The following is a 10134-nucleotide window of genomic DNA, read 5'->3' as shown; positions in this document are numbered from 1 at the left end:
GTAAGTGAATAAAACAGATTCAAACATTTTTTAAACATGTTATTCCATATTAACATTTTCAAGAATATATAGGATGCTAGCCGCATATGTGACGGTGGCAAACTAATTTAGAAATGAATGGTCACTAGGTGATACAAATGATAGCACAGTGCAATGGGACAGATTATGGAATATCTGTATGTTAAAAACTTAGTGTTATATGTTGTTATTGGTATAAGTTATGGATTGTTTAAGAAACCTGCATAAGCTGACTGTTGTATTTTAAGGAAAGCGCCATAGAAGTACTGTTTCAGTGTTCATGTTAAATGGCTCGTTCTATATATGGTTTATATCATACAGAAAATAAAATAAAAATCTTAAAAAAATTGTATTTACTTTATTCAATTACAGCTTAAATCAACATTAGTACACTATAAACAAGAATAACACATCAAGCGCGTCTTAGTATTTACATTAAAAAATTAATATTTGTATTATAGTTAATATTGCCGTTATATTATATATATTTTGATAACACGTTTTTTGAAAGACAGAAATGTTTTGATTAACATTGGATGATATCAATATTTTCAGTTTCTGGTTCGCTGTTACAAAAATGCTGTCACTGTGAATTACCTTTCCAATTTTCTATATTAATTATCCTTTTCTTTTCGATTTTATTCTGATCTCGTATTACTACATTTAGAATTATCAACATTTATAATTGATTGTCCATAAGCCTAAAACAAAAACACTATCAGGGGGGTGGTAAGAAAACAGTGGTTGTTATATACATATATTTATTCAAAATAGAATATTAACATAATGAAATTAATGGTTTGTTTCGTAGTCTATTGCAAAATTTGCATGAACATTGCAAAAAGCGCAAAAGTTTTACTTGATCACTATCTGCAATAACCAAACGTAAATATAACAGTTATTTAAACAAACTGTTTTGTATGTAAATTATTTATGGTTTTTTTCTAAAAAATATCTGGTGATCGGGAATTCAACGGTCGAAAAATGTATTATACTGTTCATTATATATATATATATAATGTCCCGCGGAGCAATTACTTTTTGGGATTCAATGTTTATTGAAATTATATATATATATATATAAATATATATATATATATATATGGTATGGTATATATAAATGTACATATATATATACATGTATATATATATATGTATATAAATATATGGTATGGTATATATAAATGTACATATATACATGTATATATATATATATATGTTTTATATATATATATATATATTATATATATATATTATATATATATATATATACAGGGTGTACATAAAGTCCTGCACGGGTATAATATTTTCTGAATAGATTAAAATAAAGACCCTTGGCGTCATCACAACACCAACTCTTCACCCTGCTGAGCACATCCAATACATCTGTAATAGAGCAAACTCAACTCTTGGATTTATCTTCCGCTCTACTCGTAATCTTTCAGTAGACGCCCTGCTGATCCTCTACAAAGCACTTGTTCGTCCTCTCCTGGAATACAAACTCTTCCATCTGGTCACCTTCCCAAGAAGGACTTCAAAAACACAACTTGAAAGAGTTCAGCATCGTCTTGTCAGAACAGCTGGGTTCAGAGATGGCCACCACTACATGGTATGTTCCAAATTGCTGGTTATCAACTACAGCATGGCCTTGCTCCTCTTGAGGCTTCGTAGAAAGATACATGATCTTATCTTTTCTCCACAAGATCATCATCGGAAGCATTGATTGCCCGCAACTACTCAACAAAATCTACTTCCATGTTCCTGGGCATACGAGACTGCGAGACACCTTTGCAAGACTGTACTACTCAAACGACCTACCAACAACAGAGTACGATACCTCGACTTCTACGCAGCGGAAATGAGATGGGACATCTTGTTGACTTCTTCGCCACCAGCCCTGCTAGATTTCGAGAAGAAATCATCAAATTAGTATATGGCACTCTATAATTTCTGTTTCAACTATACCTTTTTTTTCTGTTTTTATACTCGCCTTTTTTAGTAGTACTTTGTTATATATTATAGTCTTTGCATTTAAATTGTTCGATATTGTTGTTGTAATTTTATAGTTTTATTGATTATTTCATGTACATGTATGTAATGGTATTGTAAAAGTGGCGATTGCCGTGGAAATAAATAAATAAAATAAATGAAATGAAATAAATGAACGATAACAGATAAATATAAACAAGATTTGGTACATCAATACTACACCTAAAAATCAAATTTTTTAAGGAACTATCAGTTTTCTGTAATATCATGGGGACGTCCCGCAAGGAGTCAGAAGGAAATCTTAAATAGGAGCATAGGTCAATATGGACATCATTTTAAAGGGCTTGTCTAGCAGAGTTTAATGCCGCAAACCGCACTCAAAAAGATTGATCCAGTACAAAATGGCGGCTGTTCAAAGATTTTACTTGGTTACATTTTATTAGTAGCCATAACCCCCAGTAAAGCAAAAAACTGGCAACCAAACAAATACTGCAGCTAACTACTACATTATGCTGGTCAGTTGTACAGAAGTGAATTATGACATTAGTTATCCTCAAGGGTTATAAATTTTGGTCCTAATATATTGATAACGGGGAAAAAACCTGATAACAGTAACAATTAGAAATCTCTTATCTTTGGGGTCGCAGTTAGGACTTTCCTATTAGCCAGTCTATTCATAGTAGGCTATTCTAGTTTTCTTGTTTTAGTAGTGCTGTCCATCCATTTTATCAGCGCGCTTTAGTACAAAAGAGTTTTGTCGTATTGCTTGTAGTTCTTCAACTACACTATGTCGCTTGACGAAACGTGAACGTATAACACTTCTTATGATGGTTGGTTTCGGGAAATAACAGACGATCACATGAAGAAGCATGCCATTTATTTAATAACTACTTTCACGAGAGGCAGCCAATTTCTAGAACAAACTGTAGGGTGAACTGTTCAACACCTTATGAAAACAGGAAGTGTTTCCGATCGTTATAGGTCGCTGAGATTTCTAATTGTTACTGTTATCAGGTTTTCCCCGTTATCAATATATTAGGACCAAATTTATAACCCTTGAGGATAACTAATGTCATAATTCACTTCTGTACAACTGACCAGCATAATATAGTAGTTATCTGCAGTATTTTTTTGTGTTTGCAGTTTTGCTTTACTGGGGTTATGGCTACTAATAAAATGTAACCAAGTAAAAATCTTTGAACAGCCGCCATTTTTTGTACTGGATCAATCTTTTTGAGTGCGGTTTGCGGCATTAAACTCTGCTAGACAAGCCCTTTAAAATGATGTCCATATTGACCTATGCTCCTATTTAAGATTTCCTTCTGACTCCTTGCGGGACGTCCCCATGATATTACAGAAAAAAACTGATAGTTCCTTCAAAAAGTATATTTTTAGGTGTAGTAATTGATTGTACCAAATCTTATTTATTTATCTGGTATCGTTCAGAAAATATTATACCCGTGCAGGACTTTATGTACACCCGTATGTATATTTGTTGTTAGTGAGACGTCTAAGTGCGAATAATAATTTTTGCCCAATTGAAGGATTAAATGATAACTAACGATAAATGGTAAACGATAAATGTCATTCTTATATAGTTGTTGCATTGATGAGAAATATAATGTCTAACAGTATAATACATTTTTAGATATTAAAATCTAGTTCTAGTTTAAATCAAAAGTTTAATATGGCATTTGAATTCAGCATTCTTCAGAAATCTACAGGGAAATTTGTGCTTTTTTATTAAAATGTAATTAGGCTATAACTGTTGAAAATATAGTGAAAGTAATTAAAGTTTATGTTAGAAAAGAATTTGACTTCTGATAACAATTTGTCTTTAAGTCAGAAGAGAAATGTTAGTTTCAAGACTACACAAGTTACATCCACACATCGATTTTCAGTAAGTCGGACATCCGTGTGATCACTAGCTGTAACTCTGGGCTGGTGGAAGGACATGCAGGCCTATTTTGTGCATTGAAATCAATGTTTGGAATGTCAGGGGTTCCAAAACCGATATTTGTCGCTCATATACGTTACCAGAGAAAAAATTGCAACTTGAACCATTTGACAACCTCATTTCTCATCAAGTCATCAGTATTGACATACGAATATACATATACAGTACGACTATATACTGATATTCTAAAGTTTATTCAATTACGCGTGGGATTTTGTGCAATTCTAGCGTGATATCCTATATTTTCTGTGATATTGTGTTCCTGTGAAGTCAAACATGTATTGTGAATTGTAGATCAAACTGCTGATCAGTCGAGCTACTTCGACGTCGTCACGACCAACACAGAGTACACAGAGTAGGTGAACTGGCATATCTGAAACACACAGTAATTACACTCCAGGATATATGAGTCAATATTCTTTCATAATATCATGTAAACTAGGACAAATGTAAGTGTTTACCTCTCATATTAATGCCTGGAAAGAAACAAAGAAACAGCTTGAAACAGCATGAAAACTCCTGATGTTTTCACACGCACCGTTCACATTGTAATCGAAACTGAACTTTGTAATTATATGGCGAAGGATAGTATATAAAACAAATACAACCATTAATAATCACTATTATATTTATCTAATATTTATTGGCTTAGCGTATTTTTTTTAATTAGTTTTAATTTTTTTTTAAAAGCAATATTTTGCTTCTGCAGACACGATAATGGTGAATGTCATTCCATGGGATTTTACTGAGCGTTAGCGAATTTTTTTTATAATTAGTCTTGTGGTAACCGTGATGGCAACGATAAAATTGTAGAATAAATAAAAAACCGAGCACAATAATATGAAATTTGAAGTTTGTGCCAACGTTACCTGACTTCAACTTTACTATAAGCCTACCACTTTCCAATGTGGTACGAGTATATTACCTACATGCATTGAATACTGTAGCACTTGCGTTAGCTTAAGTTTTGTTTAGTAAAAATTGTTCTTGTTTAGTAACAAGGCTGTATCCCACTTTGTTTGTAAAAAGCGGTAATGCATAATTTTGCAAATTTTTTGGGTTAACACTCGTTATGAAAAAATCATACTTGGTGTCTAGGTATCAAATGAGGCGTTCGTATCGAATTCGATACCTAGAGACATAAGACCACCCAACCCTTGTACCCGATGTATAGTTTTAAGTACAAGATTAACCCCTTTAAGTAGAGTTTGCTAATACATACGTTTAGAAAGTTCTCTAGAGACACCGGTACGAAGTTTGGCCACACTTCCAGCTTGGCAGGTCTTCCCGCTCTGGTAGCCACGGTAAAGAGCAACTTCTGGTTAGCCAGTGACATCGTATACCATTGGTTGTTGTACACGGCTCTTTGTACCTTCAGACTCTGCATGTAACACAGGATGAAAATGGAACAAGAATTTAACAATCTTTTAATTTGGTTTCGAATTTAATTTAACAAACTACTATTTTGGTATTACCAAGGAGGGCCGCTCTGTCCCTATCTACTACTTGTTATTAGGCGATATCAAAAGTAGATATACCCTGTAAGTAGGTTTAGATTAAGTTATCATAAATATATTGCTAGTAGTACCAAAGTTAAAGTTAACATTTGTGAATACCGAGGGTACAAACGAGGGTAAATAGACGTTAGGCCCATGATCAGGCAGAAGTGTCAGTCTCATAAACAAAAATTAGTGTAAACGATTGTGTAGAAACATTGCCCGGCTACTGGAATCATATGTATGGTACATTACATATAATTTTACTAGCTGTTTCCCGTGGTTTCGCACGCTTTTCGTAAGCTTTACCGTGTATTTCACGGCACTTCTGGCTCAAGTGAATATTTCCAACGCCGATCCGGAATTTGCATTGTTGCCACGCCAAGAAAATCTGTGTATGTTTATAGTCATTGTACATGTACATGTAATTTATTATAAAGTTGTGTAACACTCAAGCTTTAATTTCAACCAGAAATTTATCTTAAAAACAAATATATATCATAACTTAGCGCCTTCAAATAGTGTTTGGCTATTTAATATTTTGAAAGACTTTGTTTGGCCGAAAACGAAGTTTTCTCCTTGGCTTAATTTTGCTGTGTAATTTATACAGAAACATGTAATAAACAATTAATTTACCTTGCTATTAATCCAAGCCTTCTATTTTACATACCAACATTACGAACATCAAGAACTTATAATAAAATCTGAAGAATAATTAATTTTGTACTCTGAAACTCGAGTTTAATTAGATATATTGTGCCGTCGTATATATATTTTTTCTAGACAGTATTGAGACCATAGCTAGCTTAATTATTGTATCACTACTTTAATACAGTAACTCGAAATAGGAGTTCCTCTTCATCGGACTTCCCACTCTTAGCTACTTACATTTTCGGTAAGTTTGTCCCCGACGAAACAGAAGAAAAACAGTTGAAACAGCAAAAGTGTGAAATACAAGGCGTGTATCAGAGACTGGAAACTTCCAAACTCCGTCTGAAACAGGCAAACAAAAATTCTTTTAAAAATCAACCACATATCTTGGGCTAAAATATTTTAATGCTCTACCAGTCTACAGTATATAAACACTAATAAAACCTTTTCAATAATTAAAAAATGAGTAAATAATAATCTTATGAACAGCTTGAAGAATAACCTATGTTATAGCTTGAAGGAATTCTTGGAAGGCTTTTCTCTGACGGTGTAAGTTTATAAATTGTATTTTTCAATAGACACGTTAAGTGATTTTATTTGGATCTGATTAAATTTGAAACGGCATGTATAAATAACATTACATGTAATATAGTTTTTATAAATTTAATGTGATACGTATATGATTATGACAATGTTACATGCAGTGTTGTATTGTTAATGAACAATATAAAATTTGATTTGAATTAATTATTCATCTTATTATTTAATTTTCTAAGTTATTATTATATAGAGTTTACGAAGAAAGGTAGCGTTGTGGTTGAAGGTTTTAAACAAAACAATGTACTTTAGTCATTGTAGTCAAAGTAACCGTCTGATCAAACAGAAATTTTCTAGGAGCGACTTTTCTTAACGCTCAATATTTATCCTTATGTAGTGAAGTTTTCCTGAGTTACTATTAAATAGTTATTGGCCTAATAATAGTAATAATAATGTAAAATACTAAAAATAATGTGTAAAAGTAATATTTATTTTAATTATTTTCTTATTTTTATGCTCTTTGAGGGTAGACAAGGTCTCCTATACATTGTGTAAGAAAACTACACAAACTTTAGGATATTGTTCTATGAACCAAGAGAACCAACTGAATGCAAACTTTTTAATTTGAGAAACCATAAAAGGTATATAACTGAAATTTGGTAAAATTATTTTTCTGCAGTCCAAAATTAAGAGAAAATTAATTTTATATTAGTTTCAAAATGGTGGATATTTGCATTTTTTTAAAGTGTAACACGGTAAAAACTAATAAAATTATGAAAACCTTTAAAGAATAATAAACGTTTCTAAACCCTTTTACAAATATCTAGATGATAACAGTCGGAAACAATGTAGATGCAAGCTTTTAACAGTTGCAATGCGTGGATAATGAGAATTTAAACATTTATACAATGTAAACTTTGCAGTGCCTGTAACAGTTAAAATCTTATTTTACACCTTTTCTTCGCCAATTTTGGAACAATATCCTAAAGTTTGTGTAAGAGAGTTTTGTTAACCCCTATATAGGTAGGTAGGAAGGTTGTAGGTTGTGGGGATTACAGAAAACACCTCTGGGTAGCTCATACAAATTTAGTGTTACAAAAAATAATATACGTAACATGGAAATAGTTCAACTACAACACTTTACTACATTTGTTATGTGTGTACTAAGAGAGTCGTAACAGCGAAATATATTCTTACCTGGGACATAACTAGAGACACCACGATCATCGGCAGAGACATGAACACCATCTTGATCAGAACAATTATGTGGAACGAGGAGTTCATCAGCGTGGCAGCTCTGGAAGTACAAATAAGTCAATACTTATTGGTCTACTGATAAAAAACCATACGAACAGTCAAAATATTGAGTATGAACATTTCATATAATTTGAATGTTATTGTAGTGGATATATTAGATTAATTCTGGATTAACAACTTATGTTAGAATGCGAAACATTACTTAGTTAGCCTAGACTTCTGGACAATGTACTGGTCTGAAGATACCGTCAAGGTTCTTATCTCTCTTTTCCTCTCATTTTTATAATATTCTTGTTTATATCCTTTTACGTTTTTGGAAGAAGTAGAATCTTAAGTTTGCCTCCAGTTCACTTCCCTCTTTGCAGCAGCGTCTGGAATCTGATGCTGTTGTAGACTTCTCCTGGAATCTGTAACACATCCACAAGTTCGTCGGCGACTTTTTTCGATCTCTTCAGAAAAGCATGGCTCCATAGTTCAGGAGTCAAGTCTGTAATAACATCTGATTTCAGACGTTTCATTAAGAGAAAGGTGAACTGATAAACTCAAGATTCATAATAATACCTGAGTTCTAGAATACCCTGAATATTATATACAAATTTATCTACAACTACACGTTTATAATGTATTTAGAGTTCATTCATATTCTACAAATAATTTTAGTACGATGTTCAATCAAAGTGGAATAGCAAAACAAAATAAACATATATTAATCAACTTATGAAAAATGATACTCTCATCTTTATTATCCTAATAAATGCAATATTCGTCGATTAATTTCATTAATTTTGATATTAAAGGTACTTGTAAGGAGTTGTACTGTTATAACTATATTACTAAATAATGTTATAGTATTTTCAAAGAAATCTTGGGATATTATGGAAGCAACGTTTACAAATTACATTTCAAAGTAATATTTTATAAGTAATTCAGAAAAGTCTATATTCATTAGTAGAGGGCACCGATGGATCCTCTTGGTATTAATTGAGTTTATAAATAAAATAAACATAAATATTTTAAAAGATACTTTCAGCCAGATTGTTTTAGTTGCGTAGGAATTGAAAAAAATATTTCTATAAAACGCGGTCGTGACGTTTTACGTTTTCATCTAAACTGAAACTAAAATCTATCTTTAGATTATTATCTATAACTATTTAGTGTAACTCACTCTAATACGGGACTGGTGTAGTTGAATAGTAGTTTTGATGTTCTTCTGAATCAGATGGTCACCGACCACAGTTCCATCGGCCAGTGAGGACAACCTCGACTGAAATCTTTGAGCAACAATTTCGAACTTGCCAGCGATCTGGATGGCCAACAATGGTACTGCAACTAGGGAAATGTAAGCCATAACTATTGATGCTCCACTCATGAAAACATTGTAGAAGAACGTGATTTCAAACCAGGGACTCCTGCAAAGTACTTGGGGCACCCAGATATCCACAAAGAAACGGCCACAGCTGTTTTCAAATTTGGGCAACCCGGCGAGTCGGGCAATGGATAGGTAATTAGCAGTTATCGCTGTGCACAGTACGGACGTCAAGAAGACAAATAACGCGTTCATCCGATTGGTTATCTTCTGATAGAATCTGATGATGTTTTCTTCGTATTCTCCGTCTCCTTGGTGCATTCCCAGTTTGGTTACAAACTCCAATATTTCGCGTGACTTCCACCGGTAGGCGAAACGCTCAAAAGTGAGTGATAAAGCCATTATCGCTTCATTCTCCTCGTCAAGGAATGACGTCAAAGATGGACCAGAAACTTTGTTCATGATACTGTATAGTAATTTAAAAATGCAAAAGAGTGGGAAGAAGAGGTCCATGATGACACAGTAAGCCCGGAATGTGACTGTCTTCCAGGAGACGTCCCAGTCACCCGGAAGAACCCCCACGAGGATGAAGGCGGTCCGAAGAATCACGATGCTGTCGTGAGGCATTCTGCTGACCAACTGATTAAAAGGTTTTGGCGTATAATTAGTATTCTGTGGTAACGAAACCGTGACATCAATATTTTAAAAGCCACTCGTAAAACGAAGTAATGCATTTTTTACAATACAAACTCAAAACTTTTCTCCTAATGACAGAAATGTCAACTGTAATCTATCATTAATAACTTTTCTTGACCTACAACAGCTTGTTGATTCTTTTACGTCGGGAATCGCATTTTCTGTGCCGTGGTAAGAAAATATAACGAGTTATTGACTTTTGGGTAATTTAGTAATATTTGATGAGG

The 10134-nt window shown here is 33.1% G+C and overlaps 1 protein-coding gene across 1 annotated transcript; it reads right to left on the bottom strand.

The window, feature by feature from the left end:
- Positions 1-4280: 4280 nt before the first annotated feature.
- Positions 4281-9838, bottom strand: LOC124355583 (odorant receptor 67c-like). Its single transcript, XM_046806745.1, has 6 exons — positions 9071-9838; positions 8257-8312; positions 7846-7945; positions 6349-6453; positions 5187-5345; positions 4281-4337 (listed from the first exon to the last, which is right to left on the bottom strand). The coding sequence occupies exons 1-6, from the start codon at positions 9836-9838 to the stop codon at positions 4281-4283; spliced, it is 1245 nt and encodes a 414-aa protein (XP_046662701.1).
- Between the last annotated feature and the right edge of the window lie 296 nt (positions 9839-10134).

Source organism: Homalodisca vitripennis, chromosome 2 (assembly GCF_021130785.1).
Source record: "Homalodisca vitripennis isolate AUS2020 chromosome 2, UT_GWSS_2.1, whole genome shotgun sequence".
Taxonomy (NCBI): domain Eukaryota; kingdom Metazoa; phylum Arthropoda; class Insecta; order Hemiptera; family Cicadellidae; genus Homalodisca; species Homalodisca vitripennis.
Note: the sequence above shows the minus strand (reverse complement) of the source record. Positions and strands in the feature narration are given on the sequence as shown.